This window comes from Lytechinus pictus, chromosome 3 (assembly GCF_037042905.1).
Source record: "Lytechinus pictus isolate F3 Inbred chromosome 3, Lp3.0, whole genome shotgun sequence".
NCBI classification, from domain to species: Eukaryota; Metazoa; Echinodermata; class Echinoidea; order Temnopleuroida; family Toxopneustidae; genus Lytechinus; species Lytechinus pictus.
In genome coordinates this window covers 36,051,521-36,073,304 of record NC_087247.1, presented here as the reverse complement: position 1 = coordinate 36,073,304, position 21,784 = coordinate 36,051,521, and the positions used below count along the sequence as shown (strand labels likewise).

Sequence of the window (21,784 nt, the reverse complement as noted above, 5' to 3'; positions counted from 1 at the left end):
TGTAAATGGGCTAGAAGTTAATGTTGTAAATCGGATCAAAAATCAGATCGAAAATCGGATCGGCAGTTAAGCTTCTAAAATCGAAATCGAATCGAAAATCGAATCGGCGATGTTTAAAAACAAAGGAATACATCAAAATGTTGTTCGCGGTCGCGCGCATCTTCCTGACAAAGTCACAAAGACGAATGGAAGTCGCCAACATGCGCGATCGTTTGGAACATGTTTTAAAGCCAGGGGTTTTGAGGTGTTATTGCTTTAAAATAAACCGAGTGATTTTTATTAGAAAGATAAACGAAAGACGCATCTTCCGAGCAAAGGCGCAAAGGAAAATAAAATGAAAATATTTCTCATAGATCACAGGTTAATGAACGATCGGCGGGACATCTTTTAGAAGTATTTTTAGGTGCTAGCGATTTAGAATTATTGGAATGATCTCTTACGACGCATCATCTTAAAGTCGCAAGTGCAATTAAAATGAAGTAGAAGACGCAAGCACGCACGATGATTTGAAATATGTTATTAAAATGTTTTGGGTAGCTAGCGTTTTCAAATCAATTTGAAGTTCACGGCGGGGTCCGCTATCACCACGAGGTTGAAGAGAAGATGTCTATCATCATAAAGGGGGTAAGAGAGTAACGCAATAAGCTCCGTCAGTAGCACGATCTTTAAAAGTTCACGGCGGGGTCCGCTATCACCACGAGGTTGAAGAGAAGATTTATATCATTATAAAGGGGGTAAGAGAGTAGCGCAGTGAGCTCCGTCGGTAATACGACCTTTCAAAGTTCACGGCGGCATCCGCTATCACCACGAGGTTGAAAATAAAATGTATATCATCATAAACGATGTAAGAGAGTAACGCAGTGAGCTCCGTCGGTAATACGACCTTTCAAAGTTCACGGCGGCATCCGCTATCACCATGAGTTGGAAGAGAAGATATCTATCCCCTTAAACATCGCCATAGATAATACCGCGACTTTCTCCCTGAATAATGCGACCTCTAAATAGCTAGCACCTCAAAAACCATCTTGAAATATGTTCTGAGCGATCACGCACTGTAACCAGATCTACGCCGATTTTTTATTTTCGATTTTTTCCTTCAAGGGGCATGATCGAAGATCGGCAAGTGATTGCCGATTGTGGTGAAATCGAATGGAATCGGTTGCCGATTGCAAAATCGGTTACAAGCTTACTAGAAGTAGAACTTCATATCTGACATTTGCACAATACTGATTTCATTTTTAAACAAACCTTTATTAAAAAAACAAGAAAAATATTATGAGAAGACGGGAAAAAAACTTGCCGGTGTTTACATGTACATGGTCATCTTGTTCTCTTTGTTAGAAGCTTAGCTACTAGTACGAGACGCAAATAGAGAGCAAAGGGTGTTGAAAATGGTGTTGCCTGTAAGAAGCACCTGCCAAATTTCAGAGCCTAATGGTAATGCAGAGCTGCCAACCAGTACGTTTTTGCAACCAAAATACGACGGTACATTTTTTCTTTAAAAATTACGATTTTGTAAAAAATAAAATAAAAAGTATAAATATATATATATATATATATATATATATTTTTTTTTAATCGTTATTCATTGAGAAAAATCATCTCTATATGTCTCTATTTCATAAAACTTTCACAAATATGGTTATTGGATTAATGTAATTTTAGGTAACTTTAAAAAAAATCATTTTGTTAAAACGAGGGTGAGAGATGCACATGTTTCAATGTTTTTTTTTTTCCATCTGCAAGAGCAGTGCGCATTTTTGCTGGCTTGTAGCTTTAGTGCCGCGATGAGCGCGTGTGCCACTCATTTTATTATGAAATACAGTTTTTTTTTTGGCAAAGTACAGTTTTTTTATCACAGAACACAATTTTCCATTCCCAGAGGTTGGCAGGTCTGCTAATGACAAAACACCAAATTCATTAGTGTTGCAATATTGGAAGTTTAAAGCCGCTGAACTTGAGTATTTGGAAATCTTTGATTCAAACTTTAAATTGAATTAACTGTACATTTATTTTATGGATATTGAATGCCTATAAAATATCTATATGTACATTAGAAAATAATTTAATTTGTAGAAAATGGCTGAAAATTTAATGAATAATAGTGCTATTTTTAGCATATGAAAGGGGACAAAGAACAAAAAGTTTTTAATATGGAATGTAAATTCAGCACCTGAGACTTCTGATACGGCAAGATTTGTGAATTTTGGTTTGCCTGAACTTTCATGTCCTCAATTTTTATTTTGAAAAAAATTTAATAAATAGAAATTTTTATTGTGAGTGTCAAGAGCTAACTGTTGTTCATTGATAAAACAATATCAGACCCTGTTCTATTGCTTTATCATATCATTAATTATAATGTTAAAATTTACCTTTTCCAGATTAATGGTACAATTCTGTTTCTGATGTAAATTGGAAAATAAAGAGGAAATCAAAATATGGCTGATTCTGATGTCACTACTTTGGTAAGTGTTGATGCATGTAGAAAATATGAGCACATATTGTTTACAGCAATCTATAAAAAGATGACATAGGCCTAAATGTTTGGATGGTGTTTACCTGAAAATTCTTTCTTAAATGAAAATGATTGAATGGAAAGGACATGTTACAAATAATATGTTGATTATCAATTTTTACTATAGAAAAGTGAAACAGAAAAATATTGCTTTTTCCAATATAAGCTGAGGTCTTTCACTATTTAATGGGATGGTCCGGGCTGAAAATATTTACATCTAAATAAATAGAATAAATTTCACAGAGCAAAATGCTGAAAATTTCATAAAAATCTGATAACAAATAAAAAAGTTATTGAATTGTAAAGTTTATCAATATTTTGTGAAAACAGTTATATGCACATCGTCATAAATATTCATTAGATGGGCTGATGATGTCACATCCCCACTTTCCTTTTCTTATGTTATTACATGACAATTGACATCATAAATGTTTCATTTTTTCATGCATGTGTAAATGATGTGTCTCTATTATGATGAAATAAGTTGCGGCAGTAAATAACTAATGCACTTTTCAGTTGTCAATCCAATTTTTTTTTTTCTGGGTAGAAAAATTTGAATAAACCTAATTTCATATAATAAAATACAAAATAATAAGTGGGGATATGACATCAACAGCCCACCTAATGAATATTCATAAAGACATGCCTAGAACTGTTTCATCGGAGTTATGCAAATCTTTGAATTCAATAACTTTGTTATTTGTAATCCGATTTTGGTCAAATTTGCAGCATTTTGCTTTTTTAATTTTACTCTATTTATATATAAATATCTCCAGCCTGGACCATCTCTTTTAAAGACTTCTTATATTACAGTATGTGCCTTTAATATTATTTCTAAACCATACATATTATGTATATCATTTGCAGGTTTAAATGTGAACTTTAAAAGAAGAAATCTAGAAATTTTATGATTTTTCAATGCTGCAGTAGGGCTACTTAACATGTTTTTTTTTTTATCAAAGAAGACATACGCATGGTTTCATTAACATGGCTTGGCTGATAACACCACATATCTCAAAATGTAAAAATATTGTTGCAACTTTTGCAAGCTTAGAAATTGCTGTAGTTTGATAACAATGTGTGGCAGTTTTGAAAATTCTTCTGTTTTTTAAACTAAATTTTCTTTCAGGCTGCACTCAATTTCTACTGCCAGGAGAAGTTATATCGGCATGTGCAGCGAGTGGCACTGGAGGCAATCAAGAAGTATGGCAGTGACCCTGTTCTCCTATTTTTCAAAGGCTATGGTCTCATACTTGAAGGTGTGTACTGTCAGGTTATCTTTTGAAGCTTTTCTAGACTATCAAGTTTACATTGAGTAATCAAAGCAGATCTATATTAGAGCCCTTTGACATGATAGGTGTAATCAAGAAGTGTCACTTTAAATTTAAGGCAAATAACATTTTAAAAAAATACGATTGATTGTTGGTTTTGATTGTATCTCTGTATGTTATAGGGCCACATGATGTTATGAAATTTATATTTTCACTGAAACTACCAAAGAAGTCATGCTAGGCATGCCATTAATGAACTTCAAGTGGGCAATTTAGCAATCTCAGTTTAATACAAGAAGAAACTATCCTATTATGAAAGCATAATGAATATTATTTTGATAATATTTGTGTGTTATCATTCCAGAGTCCTGTAGCATTAAATTTATAATTAATCTTTCAATTAAGTTTGACTACGTAATTCTCAAATTTCAAATTTATATTTTGATGTTACTCCCCCAGATCGACTAAGTGAAGGTATGAGAGAGTTGGAGTCTATTCGTGACAAGCCAGAGGTCATCTTGTGTACTACTATGGCTCTTATGTATGCTCACAAGAAGTCAAAGAATGTTGGTAAGTCACTGTGCATAACCCAGTAGATTATGAGATAATGTTGTTTTCGATACATAGATATATATGTATGATATAAATTAATAATGATTTGAGAAAAAATGAGAAAAATATTTAGTGTGATGTGAATTGCATCTTTCTTACATAACTTGGCAAGTAGATTCCAATCCAATAACTTGAGGCATTATGATATTCACAATGAGAAAATGAAACCAGTGAAGTATTGAGGGGTTTAAGTTGAAAGCTTACCCTTGGGACGCCCTGAAAAATCATATGATTATTGATTATTCCATCTCATTACTTGCATTTGGTGTGTATGATGTAAGAGTTCAATTTTACTATTAATTCTGTTTTCATAGAGCAGCATGTTATATGATTGATGTCCATTGTTGTTGATTCCAGATAGAGAAGCGGTTCAAGAACTAGATGCCAAAATGAAAGAAGACCGTAAGAGAGCATCTGACAAGGTATTCTGTATTTATATGTTTTTTTTCAGGAATAGTTGCTAAATGTGTAAATTTTCACAAGGGCAAACCACCTTGGGTACTGATTTTCATTGGCCAACCACTATTCCTTAGCTATCAATGGTAACAAAATTGCATCTGATGTTAGCTATTATTGAAGTATAGCCAAAACTTTTACTCAAAACTGTAATGTAAAATTATGGTAATTTACACAATGAAGAAATAGACTTATTATTTGTGTATACATGTAATCAACTGTTATAATTATAATCACTATCAGTAACTAATTCAAATGTTTCCGCTTTCATGTTGTATGATATATGTACTTGTATAAGGTGATATATGTTATTGTTTCAATTTAGGCTGTATATTTTGCTGCTCTGTTTCTATGGCATACTGGTCGTCATGACAAAGCTAGAGAGTATGTAGATAGATCAATCAAGATGGCTGGTGGATCATCACTTGAGGTATGTATATATTACTTTTACTCACTCATATTAAGAGAGTAATGCATTAGAGGATTGTTGCTCAGTCGATAAGTTTCCAGACTTTGAACCACTAGGTCTGTGGTTCAAATCCCTCAGCATCACTTGTGATTTTTTGCAAGACAATTACCTACAATTGCCACTCGCCACCCAGATGTAGTAAATGGGTACCCAGTAGGATGGAATGCTTTGAATGCTTGAGCACCTGATATGGTTAGCTGTGCTAAAACTTTGGTAATTTCATGCAATGCTTTGAACCATTGTATTAAATGTTTTTTAAATGTTGCATAGTAAATTAATTTTATTTCATTTGCGAGCCCCATCTGGGTGTTAATCAACCTACCTTGACAAAGAAATTGCATCCATTGGCTTTTCCTCATGACGGGGGCTTTCCCAATCCTGCATAAGTTTGTTGATGCAGAAACGGTGATTTGAAAGGATGAGATAAGTTATAAAAATCCTCAATGGAAAATAATCTGCAAATAAGCTCATTGTGTTTCCATAGGGGGAAAAGGGAGGGGGAATAAAGTGTAAATTAGTTTGGAATTAGATATATATTACATTTGATTGAGGTTAGTGACACATTGATTTTATATAATGGATCTTCTTCTGATATTTCTTCCAATCTGTCAGGGTTCAACCCTTAGAGGTTGGATTGATCTCACCTCAGGCAGGGATAACTATCTCAAGAAGGCTGGAAAATTCTTTGAGGAAGTGCTCAGGTTGGTATAATTCATCATCCCTTGAGAATTACTAAACTGCTAAAGATTATGTGCATTTTTCCAATCTTATAGCACATTACTGTTCTAAAGCTCTTCATTAAGCTGTTTGACTGTTGTCTTCTGAATTTATGCGATTTTCACGTTTGTATTTTGAGATGTACTTCGGCAGTTGGGATCCATATCCAGTTTTTTATTCTAGCAGTATTGATAAATAACAAAGCAACTGTAGAAGGGTATAAACAACAAGATGAAGAGACAATAAGGAAAATCATAATGATTTGAGTGACAGTTTCAATTCAATTATTGCCAACACAAGTTGTAGCAATTTTGTATATTGGCACCATTATGTTATTAAAACATTTTTTATATTTTATTTTATCAAACAATTTAACATTATGTTATTAAAACATTTTTTATATTTTATTTTATCAAACAATTTACTCCTGACAACTTGTTAAATTTTCATTTGAGAAGATTTCTTCACCAGATACAAATGAGCCACTGGTAATCATAATGATAAGAGTATAGTACATATGTCACACATTAATTGCCAGATCCTTGTGCACTTTACTAACACAAACAAGGCGTAAGTATTTAAAATTTAATTTTTAACTTCAATTTCATCAGGTTTCATGAGGCCTGCATTTAATTTTACAAAATGAAAGATAATTCAATGCTCAATACATGAATCTAAATTCTCCTCCCGCCCAACATATTCCTTTCTCTCCTCTTCTAGTGCCACACCCAAAGCTATTGATGCTCTCATTGGCAAGTCACGTTATATGAGTATGAGACACAACTACAGTGGTGCATTGGATTTGATCAACCAGGCTGTTGTATCCTATCCAGGCTTCATGCCAGCTCTTATTGAGAAAATGAGATTACAGCTTGCGCTACAGGATTGGGAACAGACAGTAGAGTCTGCACAAAGGTAACCACTTAGTCAAAGACAAAAAAAATCAGCATTGTTTTCAAGTATTCAATAAATATTTGTATTAGGGGACTGAAATTTGCATATGTTGATTAATGGTGTTAAGTGTGCTTATGAATGTTCAAGTGTGTTATGGTGGAAATGAATAGACTATTGAGTATGGATTGAAATGAAAGTAGCCTAGGATGAATGTTGAGCCTAGAAAACACTCAGGTAGGATATCACTCCCAGTTAGTTCATCATCCCTTGAGTAGTTTATTCAAGAACTCTTAATTGTATATATTTCTTTCTTACTTACACTTATATGCTGATCTGGTGACATGAGTTGAAAATTCAGGAGATACAGAAAACAATGCTGCCAAAACTCTTTATCCAATTGGATATATTTTCCTTTGACATACTGTGATCATTCCTCAATTTTTGTTGTTGTAAATTTTGAAATTCTATGGAAAGTGTACTTTATACTGATTATTAAAGAGAATAGATTTTATACAATGCATCACTTTGAATATTATCCAGTCATTAACCTGTTGTTAACAATTTGATTTACCGGTAAGTATGTTACCTATTCTTCAAAGACCTCATCCCTAGTTATCTCATGCTTAGTGCTCAATTCTTTGATTTTAAAAGAAAAAGAAGATTTTTCCAAATGTTTGTGATAAAACATGTTGTCATCCTGATGGCACATAATTATCAAAAGTTTTTCCCTTTAATTTTCTCTTCAAGATGATCTTTACTCTTGTTTTTGTACAGAGCCCTAGTTCAAGAACCAAACTGTATAGAAGCCCTTCGACTGATTATCCTTCAGATATTATGCAGAGAGGGGAATTATGAAGAGGTAATGTTCTGTCTTATTCTGTTTTTAATGAGTTTTTTGTCTCGCCCACCGGAGGTGAAGGCGAGACGGATCCAAATGTCGTCCGTCGTCCGTCCGTCACAAACCTTATGACACATAACTCCACAACCGTAATTCAATTTTCAACCAAACTTGGATGGTAGATGGACTTGGGGGACCTGCATGTTATGCTGCAGTCGGAGGTCACATGGTAAGGTCAAAGGTCATTTTCAGGTCAACGTTAAAGTTAACATTCAAGACTCTCTTATGACACCTAACTCCGCAACCTTTTCAACCAAACTTGGATGATAGATGGACTTGGGGGACCTGCATGTTATGCTGCAGTCGGAGGTCACATGATAAGGTCAAAGGTCATCTTCAGGTCAACGTTAAAGTTTACATGCAAACTCTCTTATGACACATAACTCTGCAACCGTAAGTCACTTTTTGACCAAACTTGGGTTGTAGGTGTACTAAGGAGACCTGCATGTTATTGTGTTCAGAGGTCACATGGTATATGGTCAAAGTTCATTTTGAGGTCAACATTAAAGTTTATGGGCAAGACTGTTATGACAAGTGTTATTCCATCCCAGTCATTTCACAATGATGTTTCGATACAATTCTGTTGCGTGCCCTCGCAAATCACAATATTTTTGGTTATTTTCGTAAGTGGGCGAGACACAAAATTGCTTATGCCTTGTTTTCATCAGTGGTTATTATGTAGACAATTATTAGTAGCAAAAGAAAAAGAGATAGGTGAGAGAGATCAGACTATTTGGCACAATTCAATTATTTGAATGGAAATATATAGTCTGTTAGGGTAATATGTATATATTCAATGAGCTGTCAGACTTGGTCTTCATTCATTAAATCAGGAAAGATTTGTGAAAATTGCGAAGACTATTAGGAACTTTAGAACCCCAGTCATGGAGTGTGTACAAACAGACACACTGATGTGAACCATCGTAGGTGTTGTATGTTCTGAAGGTTTCCATGGCAAAGAAGAATAATGTAGTAGGTTTCATGGTACATCATATATCTTTCTTGGGCAAAAAATGTTGGTCCTGAAACGGACCACCCAATCTCAACGTTTCGACAAGTGTGTTTTCCTGAAGACGACAAGAACACACTTGTTAATACATCTGGTTTGGGTGGTCCTTTTCAGGACCAACATTTGCCCAAGAAAGATACATGGTGTACCATGAAATCTACACTCACATGTGTTTTAAGCAATAAATCACATTTACAAAGGGAATGAGCAAGATTTAAGGATACAATTTTTGTAAAACAAACATGTGTGATTTAATATTTTGAAAAATGTTGTGAATGTTGGCTTTTAATATCTATATATGATATTTTTATCTCAGGCTGCAGCTAAGATTGGAGAGCTGATTCAACTCATTGACCGATTTGAACCTAAGAATGCACACATCTACTGCCACCTGGCCAAGACATTCAGTCGAGTGGTAAGTGTATACTTCCCACTCTTATCCTATTGATTATGCAATGTATTGGATGCAAATGAACTGATTTAGGCATTAACATTTATTTTGATCGACAATACATCAGCTTGAAATTCTTATTTAACTTGTTAAATGTAATCTTGATTTCAGTATGATATACATTTTCATCAGACCCTAGTCAAGGCAATATCAAGTCAGATGGCCTCAGTGAGTTAAGAAGAAAATTTCATCCATACATCTCAATTTATCTTTTGCCAGACTGTTTATTACTGACAATGAGAACAAGTATTATTTGATTGCAAAATTGAAGAAGGAAGATTCTCCAAATGATGTTGCCATTTGCAAAAGCTCTTGAATGATTCGCCATTTTCAGTGAATCAAACCAAACAATGATTTATTTCTCTTCTTTGTCATACAGTGTTCTCGCAACCAGCAGACCCTCCTCCAGACCCTGACCATGGTAGAGAGGGCCATTGGTCTGGATGGTAACAACTCAGACTTCTATAATGAGAGTGGTTACCAGCAGAGGATGCAAGGAAAGAACAGAGATGCTGTCAAGGCATACCGTATGGCCATGAAGCTGGATGAAACAAGTGTGGTCGCACTGACAGGTTAGTTTCATTAGGGACGAGGAAGCTGTAGAATGTTCAGAACTAAGCTCTTTGAAGATGTGATATGTGGCACTATCTCAGGGATTTTGAGACTACTAGTCAGATTATGTAAATGCTGTGGCAAGGGCAATAATATATGATAAATATCATCTTCTCTTGAATATATAATTTTAACATAATGGCCCATATTCTGAAGTCGGGTTTAATCTAAACTCTGGTTTAAAGTTGTGGTTTAACTATGGATAGCCAATAGCATAAATCTCTAACAGAATCATTTCAATGTATCAGCTCATTTTCTCTCAAATCATTCTTATCTGTTTTGGAAGGATAAATATAATAGCTTTCTCCACCATTCACAAGTTAGGAAAGAGCACAGAAAAAAATAAGAAACATACAATGTAAAGAAAATTTTTGCCATCTTTGGCTTTTCATAAATGTATAAAACTCTAATGATTTGCGCTCATCTTTACTGTAAAAGATAATTTTTAGGGGATGTTTCATCATGTTCGCCGCCTGTTCGGGAGCTACAGTTCATCAACACCAACACCGAACTTGAAATCACGATTTTCCCAATCCCTGGGGGTTGGTGTTGCTGAATGGGGAAATGGCACGTAGATCGTCAACACCAGCCACAGTGCTGGGTTTAGCAGATGACATTCAACACGAAATGCCAGAAAATACGTCATATTTTTCGAGGTCAATCCCAACACCAGCCTGATTTCAAGTACGGTGTTGTGTCTGGTGTTGGTGTTGTCACAACACCAACACCGTACTTGAAATCACCCAATGCATTCATCAATTTGTTTTTTTTTATCAGGTATTATCCGGTTTCAGTTGGAAGATGGTCAGTTAGATGATGCAGAACAGCAGCTTGACTTCCTTGGAGAGATTCAAGAGACTATTGGAAAATCATCTGTAAGTAAACTAAATTCTTGACTTAGCTACAGTTCATACATTCACAACACTGCCTGTAGTGGTACCATTTAATCCACCATAATTCAAAGTCTGAAGTATTTTCATTATTTTGATTTATTTGATGCATCCATATAAGTTTATTTATGTTTACTTTATTTTATATCAACCTTTATATCTTGTGATAAATCTGTCTTTTGTTGTTGTTTACTTGCTGGTTGTGAGCTGTTATTCATATATAACAAAATCATATGGGCTGAATTGAAAAAAAGAAAAAGAAGATAAATTAGTTTAGAATTTTGTCATAGAAGTCGCTTTCATGTGCATTTATTTTTCACTGTTCCCTCCTCATTCGAATTTGATTAATTTATTTTTTATTTGTATAATACGCTACTGTGATAGTATTGAAATTACTAGTACATTTTTTTGTCTACAGGACATCCTTTTCCTGCGAGCTATGCTGTCTCGGAAACGTAACAAGCCTTCAGAAGAAACTGTCAACCTGCTTAATGAAGCTAGCTCTGTCCACTTCCAATCTCTCAAGGGTTTACCCCTTGGTGCTGACTACTTTACCCAGATGAATCCGGATTTCTTGGTAGACATGGTCAAAGAGTACCTGCTCTTTGCTCCTACTGAGGTGAGAAATTAGAAGAAAAAACTGAAATTTGATTTGTCAAAAATGGAATAAAGTTATTGTAATCATACAAAGTAGAAATATGTATTGATAAAGAAAGGAAGGTTGTAATTACTGACCCACATGAGAAAGGGAAGTTAGGAAACAGAGATGGAATAATGAGGAATTGGTGAAAGAAAAAAAAAAGTGAAAGAGATGAAAGAGATAGTGGGAGGGGAAAAAATAATCACAGGAAATTAGAAGGCCAGTATTTTCCTTTCTCAGTGTGGTTTGGACATGTTTGTGATAATTATAAATTAGCACAGGACCATTGTGGTAAAGTAAGTGTAGTAAAGCAAGTGATGATTAGCATGTCATTGTACACATCCTAAATAAAATTTGAGAAATATGTGTACAGTGCGTATCAAAAAGAAGTTTACACTTAGAAAAAATCCTGTAAAATTATACATTTGTAATATGCTGAAGATTTTTCCTTATTTTAACATTGGTACAGATCCATTTAAGCAAATGTCGATATAATTCGAAAAATATTTCCGCTTGAGTGAGCACCACTTACTTTTGAAAAGTTAGTGAAAAATTATTTGCGCAGAACTTTGAAATAGTTATGCGAATAAAAGTAGACCTTAATCATGAAGAACACGTGGAATTTAGCTAGTAAAATTGATTTGAAGATATCTTTTACCTTTTTTAACTTGTTTCCTTGCCCAAAACACTTTGAAGAGTGCATTGCGCCCCACCCCACTCCCCCACACACCGAGACCATCATGACGATATTTGCTTTACACTGAGCTGTGATTTACATGAAATGGCTTAGGCTTGATTTTCATTTTGTTTATCATTGTCAAGCTTGGGAAAAGTGTGGAGAAGCAAGTATTAAATGAAAAATTAAATGTAAACCCACTTTAAATGATAAAAACTTAGTGAAAAAATGGTGGAGATGTCTGATATAAACTTTTGTTCAGATTCAGTTATGTCCTCAGATCCAGCTGGCAGAAAAAGGGTAAAGGTTGTGCATACTAAGTGTTGACATTCCAATTTGGGTGGCAAAATTGTTCCAAAATGCTTGAATGTATCCATTTTATTTCAATTGACTAAAAGTGCAAGGGAAATGTATGAGAAATGTTTCGCAGGGTAAGTTTGATTTTTCCCTTTCCCCTTGACACAGCGTGAAAACAAGCTTTTCTGCGCAAACAGATTTCTCTGAGCTTTACCAAAATGGACAGTGGTCACTCAAGTGTAACATTCTGTCAAAACTTTTACTTTCATTGGATAGATGAGATCTAAACCCAAGATTATATGTGAAAAATTTACCCACAGATTGTATTTTTTTAAATTCCCAGGTCTTTTTCAAAGTGTAAACTTTTTTTTATACGCACTGTATACATATGCATATATACATGGAGAAACTGTGCTCCCTTTTCTTAAATGACAGTAAAATCAATATTAAAGCTTATTTTCTACAAAAAAAAATCAGTATAAGTACTGTTATTGGTTGATATTTACAGGCATGTTGATTTTCGAAATTCCGACATGGTGAAATTTACAACATAATTGCCAGGTGATCCAATGTAATTAACAAAATTGTTGATTTGGAATTTTGTATAGCAGGATACATGATGTTCATTACAGGAAAGTTGATTTCAGTAATATACACTCATTCCTTTCCTGGTCATTCATCCCATGACTTTGACTATCTATTCAAAGTAGTTCAGTTGACTAAAGGTCATCATATGCTTATTCAGGATTTACGTTTGGATATTTTAGTACAAGGTCATTTCCTATAGGGCACATATTACAGCAACAGGATTGGCATTAACTATTAAGCAAATGAAAATTGATTTGTAAAGAGATAAACATGAGCTTGTCCTTCTCAACTCATGTACCTGACTGTATCAACAGTGATGTTTGTGGTAATAAAAAATGCATTTTATCTTCAATATTCAGGTGAATAATGATAGTATTTATCCTGATAATCATCATTACAGCCAACTGGCTGAGTTACAAAGGATTTACAAAGTAAAGTGTGATCAGTGCATAGATGAAATAGGACGATACATGAAATGAAACGTCATAAAATTGGACCAATAAATGAAATAAGTAAGAAAGGAAGACAAGAGAGTACTTTTGATGTAGATGGTGTTGCAAAGGAACTTGTGATATCACTTGCCCAATCTTCTAGCAATCATCCTTTTGTACTCTTCCTACAGCCACAAGGCCCAGGTCAACCTGCAGACCCAGCCCTTGCAAGATGCAATGCAGTCTTGGATCCCATCTGTAAGGCAGTACCTGGACTCCTGGAAGGGTTCTACCTCCAAGCTAGAGTCAAGTTCTTGTTAGGCCAAGTGGAGCAGGCCCAGACTAGTCTACAGCACTGCTTGGACCATAATCCAGAATATGCTGATGCTCATCTGCTCATGGCACAGGTAAAGAACAAATTGTCATATAGATTAATCAATACTTACAAAAAGAAATAGAAAACAGTCACAATATTACTAAAAAGTAAGAGTAGAAAAAATAGTATACAAATAATGAATGTTTATGAGTGCAATGGACAGCATACTTCATGAGGTGAAAGATGAAATGATCCATTCAACGAGGCATAGCCAAGTTGAATGGGCCATTATGTCATCTTTCACCGAATTAATTATTCTGTCCATTGCACGAATGAAAAAACATTCATTATTTGGTTTATATGACACCTAAAAATTGTTATGTTGTTCTGTCATCACAACATGCGCACTGCTGGTGCCTGCTGCTGCAGTCTCGGTGCGCGCGTGCAATGGGCATAATCATTTGGATCCAAAATTGCACGTTGAATGGATCCAAAATTGCACGGTTGATGACGTTATTGCCAAATGGGCTGAATGAATGATATCAAACAACCAATCAAATCACAAGGATCTATCTAGGTGTCATAAAATATAATATTTTGCATGTAATTCTTAAAAATAATTCATATACTTAGTTTGGGGGGTGGTTCTCTTCTGCATGAAAACATACTTGAACAGACTTAAAAGTAATCCTTTAAGCCATTGAATTGATCATTATATATTTTTTAATTTATACTTGAAATTACAATTTAAGAGACGAAGATCCGCAATTGCAAACTTCTCTAGTGCTCTTTCTTTCTACAACTTTGATGTTTCAGTTACATTTTTTGACAGCTTTTAGTAGAGAGTATTGGTTTGCCTTGTGAATAGTGCTTTAAAGTTGAGCAATTGTACAAATATTTACTTATTTTTTTCCTTTTTGTTGTTGCAAATTTAGATATACCTACATCTTGGCAACTACCAGAAATCATCTCAGTCCTTGGAAATGGGTCTTAGCTACAACTTTGAGGTAAGTATGCATTGGAAATGGCCATACATTTATCATTTCAATCAGCATATTTTGGTCATTGATTCATTATTGGTATGTAGTTAGAACAGTCCATAAACTCAAATCCTGGTCATTGCCACACTCAATGTTTGGTTCTCTGGAATTACACATTATTTTGTCTCTGATGGTATGGAGTAAAATGTTAAGCTACAATTGTGAATATGATAATGTATAGTATAGCAAAAGCAACAACTGCAGTTGTACCAGTCATGATATTGATTCATTTCATATAGTTGATTCACAAAACATATGAGAACATATATATGTTTGTACTTTGCATAGATTGAAATCATTGAAATAAACTTGAGAATTCTGTCCACATCTATTGATTTGCATTGTAGGTGCGTGAGATGCCTCTATATCATCTTATCAAGGCTCGTACACAGAAGAAGATGGGAGAGATGGAGGAATGTTGTAAGACCCTTCAGGCTGCCATGGCTCTACCTGGGGTTAAAAAGAGAGGTAAAGTAATGACTATTTACTCTCAATAGCCTGTCACATAGTTTTGTAGGTGTAATAAACAATTTATGTATGTATGGCGTACAATCAACATGCTTGTTGCAGCTTCCTGGGGGTTGTTGCATGAAGCTCTTTGTAAGGTATGCATGACTTTATATGCAACTTTATACACACATTTTTTTAGGCACGATTAGTGGCCCTTTCTTGTGCTAAATGAAATGAGAAACTCAAAATTTCTGTTTTAAAATCATGGGAGTACACTTCCTATAATCCTAATCAAACTATGAAAAATATTTAATTTTCCATTCAAATGCTAGCTGGAAAAGATCAGATTTTATCTGTAGCTAATGGAAATGAAAATGATTTAGGGTATGATATTTAGAACCACCCAAGAGGGGTCACCACTCATGTGTATAAAGTCATGCATATTTTATGAAAAACAATTTTGAAATACCGCCATGGAATTAATCATCAAAAGGGCCCTACTTTACAGAATTCAGCTTTGAGACCTATGATACCTATAATAGTGATATGCAATCTGACAGATAGGTTGTTGATGGAATATGCTATGATATTATAATACAATCCTGTTGAAGACTGTCATTTTGTATTTCATTATGAACAGCTGCATCTGCATCAAGGAGAGTAAAAGGTGGTCCTATCTCAATGACAGACAGGGTCTCTGTATTCTTAGAGCTAGCGGATGCTTACAGGCAGACTGGTGCAGAGGTAACTAAAATCTTCAACACTTTTCCTTTTTCTCAATTTCCCATGTTCAGAAAAACAAATTTGACAAATATATTAATTATTATCACAGATGATATTAAAATTATTTGAAGGTTTTCTGTGTATGATATAGAAAATAGCTTTATATCTGTCAATAATCAAGCATAAGTGTAAGGGTAAAATGAGGTTACATGGAAATGTTTGTTCTCCAAACTTGGCACATTCTTGTAACAAGAAATTTTACCATAATTTTGAGAAGATTTGATCTATACGCTTACTGAGAATTTCTGTCATTCCATTTAGTTGATAATTTAACAATTTGGTATTAAGACAAATGATTTTTAGACACAGTCTGTTTGAGTCATACTCTATTGACTTATCCGACATCTTGCAATCTCCATATTTTGTCACTGTTCAATCATGATTTCAGCATGAAGCAGCCAAAGTGATGCAAGATGCCATCAATGAGTTCAGCAGGACATCAGAAGAGATAAGGGTGACCATCGCCAATGCTGATCTATCTATTGCAAGAGGAGATGTCGAACAGGCGTTATCCATGCTAAGAAACATCTCACCTGAACAAAGGTTTGTAGTCACATACTTCTTCTACTCATCCGAAGACAGTATACCTGTAAATTGATATCTTGATATTAATTAGATTGATGGCTATGGCTCAAATATGCAGAGAAAGGATATTAACACTTGAACAGTTACTTATGAGACAGTCAGGAAGTGAAACCATTGTCATCTATTCGAACGAAAAATGGTTGTACTTTTAGTGATTACAAGAAACACCAACACCCTTTTTATTTATATTCCTTTTTGTCAATTTATTTCAGTTACTTTGTGAAAGCCAGAGAAAAGATGGCTGAGATTTATCTCCACCATCGAAAGGACAAGAGACTCTATGCAAGCTGCTACAGGTAAATCACAATTTAAACTAACACACCAGTTTACCTGAAATATGTTTTTATTTTTCTCTAAACATTGTATTTTTTGTAATTCCTCTTTAATTAGATGTTTTTCTCAAACAATTTGTCTCATAAAGAAAGAGTTATATCTTGATTGTTGCTGTTTGTTGCCCAATTGCCCTATAAAGAATAATGGTTAAGAAAAACGGAAGTGATATCTCCTGTACAAATCATTTTGCCCTTTTTTGTAAGAATGCTCTTAGACATCTCCTCATCTCAGTTTCTTAGGATATGTGTAACTGATGAACAAAAAAAAAAGAGGAAAGTAATCATTCTTATAAACACAAACCGTGGGCGCGTTGCGGTCTTGTGGTTCTGACTCTTGCCTTTCAAACAGAGGGTTGTAGGTTCGAATGTGTGCAGTAGAAATGACCTTGCCCAGCTTTTGATATTGACCTGTCAAATTTGATTTCAATCAGAGCCCATCACACAAAGGTTTCCATGGAAAGCAAATATGAAACAACACTTCTGATTGGTTTCTGGTCATTATTTTGAACAGAACATGCATGTAACATTGATCTTGATTGGGCATTGCCATTTTAGCTATAGATCACTTACCAGTGTTACAGAGCTCTGGTGATAATATCAGTAGTATCGATCATATCGGGTGTGGTAGAAACATTCAGTGTTACGATCTTCTTTCAGAGAGTTAGCAGAGAAGCATCCCAGTTCTCAGACATCCCTGTTGTTGGGCGATGCATACATGAGCATCCAGGAACCAGAGAAAGCCATTGAGATCTATGAGAAGGCACTCAAGAAGAATCCCAGAGACAGTGCTTTAGCCAGTAAGATTGGCCAGGCTATGGTCAAGACTCACCAGTATGGGAGGGTAAGATCCTCTAAAATATATTGTTTTCCACTATGTTTGTATTGATAGGTGCGTGGAAGATACCTTCATGTTCTCATTCTAAACTTGAATTTAACTCTAAAGAAGCTGGGGAAGGGGGAGGGTAGAATTCGCTGCCTGGACTTTTCGTGTGATATGCCTACATTGTTCTAAATGCTACGACGAACAACAAAACGTCTTGATATATGCATAAACTAGCATAATTAATCATATAATGAATTATTTCTTAAAATCAAATTTTTATTGTGAATTATGGAATATACAATTACTAGAGTGATGAAAGACTTGTTTATTATTCCTCACTACATTCTCACAAAAATATGTTACCAAATGTTTTTGATTGATCAAGTGACACTCAAGATTATTACACATAAGTTAAAATTCAACTTTTTGATGCTCTATTGAAATAAATGATTACACACTTAGTCTACGAAACTTCTCAGGAAAAATTCCTGCTTAATCAATTTTGATTTATTTGTTTCAGGCTATCAATTATTACGAGGCAGCTCTGAAGACAGGAGGTCAATCATTTTTGAGACAGGATCTTGGTGAGCTGTTGCTGAAGCTGAGGCATTATGAGAAGGCTGAAAAGACACTCAAGATGGCTCTAGAACATGAACAATGTAGGTTCTTTACACATACCCACTTTTCATTTGCTGTACTTACTAAATTTGCTTCTACAGGATCATACCAAAGACTCTAACTGGGGGTGTTTCACAATAGTTCTGTGTAACTCAAATGTCAAACTTGTATTCTTGATAGATTTGGCAATTCCACAAAATATGTATTTAACATTCTCCCTATGATTACAAGGCATCTTTCTTAAAAGTTTCATCATAAATTATGTTTTCCTTCCGGTTTGCATGAAAAAATGTATTCTCACATTACCCTGGCTGGAGTAAGTTCAGTTTATTTTTCCATTAAAAACTCAATCATTTTGATATATATTCAAAATTCATGAATATAAATCGGAAGGACCCCAAGAAAAGCATAGCTTGCGAGGATGGGGCTCTGTACAATAATTGACAAAACAAACTTCATTCATGAAGAAAAGTACAAGTTGGATAGGACATGCAAGAAGGTTGATCAATATACAAAAACTATGTTTCTTAATGAAATATCATCCATACCATTGAGTCAGACATATTGATTAAACTTGTGACAGCTACTGAAGTGTGGAGAAAGCCCCCCCCCCCCCCCGAATGTTGCTGTAAAAAGTATTTGCCATTGATTCATGTAGTTTGCAGGGGCTATTTCTGCTTTTCATTTCAAGCACAAAGTGATATGTAAATTTTGTTGATCTTTTCACAGCAAATGAGTTGACAGTGTTGATGGACGATGCAAAGTTGCTGGTTTTACTTGCTAAGGTTCACAGGAAAGAAAACAAACTAGAAGATGCCATGCTAGCTCTTACCAAGGCTAGGGACATGCAAGCAAGGTGGGTCATCATGTGAAGTGATAATGATGAACACCATGAACTACACAAAGATGATGGTGATTATGATGATGTCGATAGTGGTGATGATAGTGATAAGGATCGTGGTGATGGCAGTGATGATGATAATGGTATAGTGATAGTAGTGGTGATAGTGATGGTAATGATGATTGTGATGGTGGTGATAGTGATGATAATGGTTTATATGATGATGATGATGATGATAACAATGATGATGACAATAGTGATACATAATGAATATCTATGATACTATCCATACATTACCGATCAAGCATTTTTAATGATGATGATAAATATGAGAGCAAAAAAATTGTGATATTCATGGTGATTATGATATTTTGATATTTCCAGCAATCATCCTATATATTATTAAAAATTTTCCCTTAAAAAATGTTATTACAATTCAAAAATGTATAAAATGTGATAACATATCAAAAGCATTTTATAATTTAATGTGATTTCTCTGTTTGCTTTGACCAGCATTTTGGACCAACCATACAGTGTAATTAAAGATGTAAATTGTTTTTCATTATGTTTTATTATTAACTATATCTTGTAGGGTCCTCAAAAGGGCACAAGTTGAACAGCCTGATGCTGTGGTAGCTCAGAAGGCATTAGCCACAAGGTAATGACAATTATTTCTGATCAGGGCCCTGTTGCATACAGCTTACCCTTATGGTAACTTTGCCATGCCATGGTAGCTTGCATGGAATTCATGAGTTTGAGGAGCTGTTGATCATCGTTACTATGGTAGCTACAATTGGATGGCAAAGTTACCATAATGGTAACTTTTATGATGTAGAACTATCATGAATTTATTTATTTGATACCAAGCAACGTTGTTCTGTATGTATACAAGTGTATTATTTAACTGCAGGTTCCTAATGTCCTAAGCAGTGCAGCACTTGGCAGGCATTGAACTGGTCATATAGTTTACAACAGTCATTAGGTATGGTCAAGACATTGTCATTCTTTGATTGGACACTGAAAGGTTTGACCTTGTGTAATCTGAATAGATACTACCATTCAGATCTGTGTCAATGTTATTTTCTGAATTCACCTTTAATTCAGCATTTGTTTTCAAATGGCAGAGCAGTACAGGGAGCCTCTGAAAATGCCATCAACTTTTACAAGGAAGCCATTTTGGATCTAGATAATGCTTTTCCTTAACTGTAGCAATTCAGATCTGAGTTTTATGTGTCGTATTTTATTTTTATTTCAAGTTTATCAAGAAACTTGTCATGTGCACAAATAATTTACCTTTAAAGTTTTGATAAATAATAAGCAGGTTCTTCAGATCTCTTCCTTTATTATAGTCTGAATTGTCTTCTTATTTTTGTGTTGTTTTATTATTTTTCTTCATCACTTTGAATGTTTATTCAGCATTTGTTCACAAATGGCAGAGCAATGCAGCACTCAGCGAGCCTTTGACAAGGCCATCAAGTTTTACAAGGAAGCCCTGGTATATTCCAGTCAGGACACCAATGTTATGCTGGAACTATCCAGACTTTACCTGGCAAAATCTGAACTAGACTCGTGTCAGCACCAGCTTGTTCAGCTGCTTCAGATAGACAGTGATAATGATTCGGCTCTTGTGGTAAGGAAATGTTGGTTTCATTGTATTTCTATTTTTAATGATAACAGTCAGTTCTTGTCTTGTGTGTATCAGTCAAAATTGTAATTCTTGGGGATATGATTATCTTGTCAATGTATCAAACAATTTATTTTTTTCAGGGATGCAGTTCTGAGCTTCTTTATGATGAGAGATTAATGTCAATGACAATAGTAAAATTTGATGAAATCTGTATATATCATTCTGAGGTGGGAAATGTGTGTGTGTGGGGAGGGGGAGCTACTAGTAGTGTCAGTTAAGGATTGATATGTTTGATGGTATCATTCTGTAACACAGGATTTGGAAGTACTAAGGGTCCTTCTTACTGTTCCATTAATTTGATTTTCCTTCATTAATTTTAAGAATAATCATTTTCTTTTTCTTTGGAGCAAAAGTTTTCATATGACTGATAATCAAGGGCAAATTTTGCCCAAATTATGAAAGATACCTCATGCTATCAAGGCATAAACTATATGTTTTTTTTTCTTCAGATGATGGCTGATTTGATGTTCAGGAAAGGAGAATATGACCAAGCAATGTTCCATTTCCAGCAATTGTTGGAGAGATCTCCAGGTAATAATCTCAACTGACCATAGCATCCCTCTATAACTAGGCCTGAGTGAGTAGGTGATGCAGGAATACAGGAATATGACTGATATGATTGGATTCCGGAGAGAGAGAGAAAAGATCTGAAATGACTCGGCCCTACCTGTAGTTAGTCATTTTGTAACATCATGACTTTAGGGATTATAGAGTTACTTAAAAAAGGTTACCTCTTGGACATTTAATTCTTTTTTATGCTTCAATGTCAGTCAAATTCATATTTGATTAGTTAGGCTTTGTAGGCTCAATGTACTGACTAAAAAAAAGTATTATGATAATAATAATAATGGATTTTTGGAGTTGCTAAATAACAAAAAGTATT

The 21,784-nt window shown here is 34.7% G+C and overlaps 1 protein-coding gene across 3 annotated transcripts in view; it reads left to right on the top strand.

The window, feature by feature from the left end:
- LOC129257351 (tetratricopeptide repeat protein 21B-like) overlaps positions 1-21,784 on the top strand; it is a 31,228-nt gene that overhangs the window by 1,440 nt on the left and 8,004 nt on the right. For all 3 annotated transcript variants that reach the window (XM_064096931.1, XM_054895650.2, XM_064096930.1), the window contains exons 2-25: positions 2,382-2,465; positions 3,645-3,774; positions 4,246-4,356; positions 4,756-4,820; positions 5,180-5,284; positions 5,936-6,024; positions 6,761-6,955; positions 7,709-7,793; positions 9,158-9,256; positions 9,672-9,864; positions 10,682-10,779; positions 11,213-11,413; positions 13,618-13,833; positions 14,678-14,749; positions 15,130-15,250; positions 15,873-15,976; positions 16,404-16,558; positions 16,813-16,896; positions 17,590-17,773; positions 18,276-18,414; positions 19,103-19,229; positions 19,807-19,872; positions 20,631-20,844; positions 21,351-21,432. In XM_064096931.1, the coding sequence (XP_063953001.1) occupies positions 2,439-2,465; positions 3,645-3,774; positions 4,246-4,356; positions 4,756-4,820; positions 5,180-5,284; positions 5,936-6,024; positions 6,761-6,955; positions 7,709-7,793; positions 9,158-9,256; positions 9,672-9,864; positions 10,682-10,779; positions 11,213-11,413; positions 13,618-13,833; positions 14,678-14,749; positions 15,130-15,250; positions 15,873-15,976; positions 16,404-16,558; positions 16,813-16,896; positions 17,590-17,773; positions 18,276-18,414; positions 19,103-19,229; positions 19,807-19,872; positions 20,631-20,844; positions 21,351-21,432 (2,962 nt within the window). In that variant the 5' untranslated portion in view covers positions 2,382-2,438. The remainder of the gene's footprint in view (positions 1-2,381; positions 2,466-3,644; positions 3,775-4,245; positions 4,357-4,755; positions 4,821-5,179; positions 5,285-5,935; positions 6,025-6,760; positions 6,956-7,708; positions 7,794-9,157; positions 9,257-9,671; positions 9,865-10,681; positions 10,780-11,212; positions 11,414-13,617; positions 13,834-14,677; positions 14,750-15,129; positions 15,251-15,872; positions 15,977-16,403; positions 16,559-16,812; positions 16,897-17,589; positions 17,774-18,275; positions 18,415-19,102; positions 19,230-19,806; positions 19,873-20,630; positions 20,845-21,350; positions 21,433-21,784) is intronic.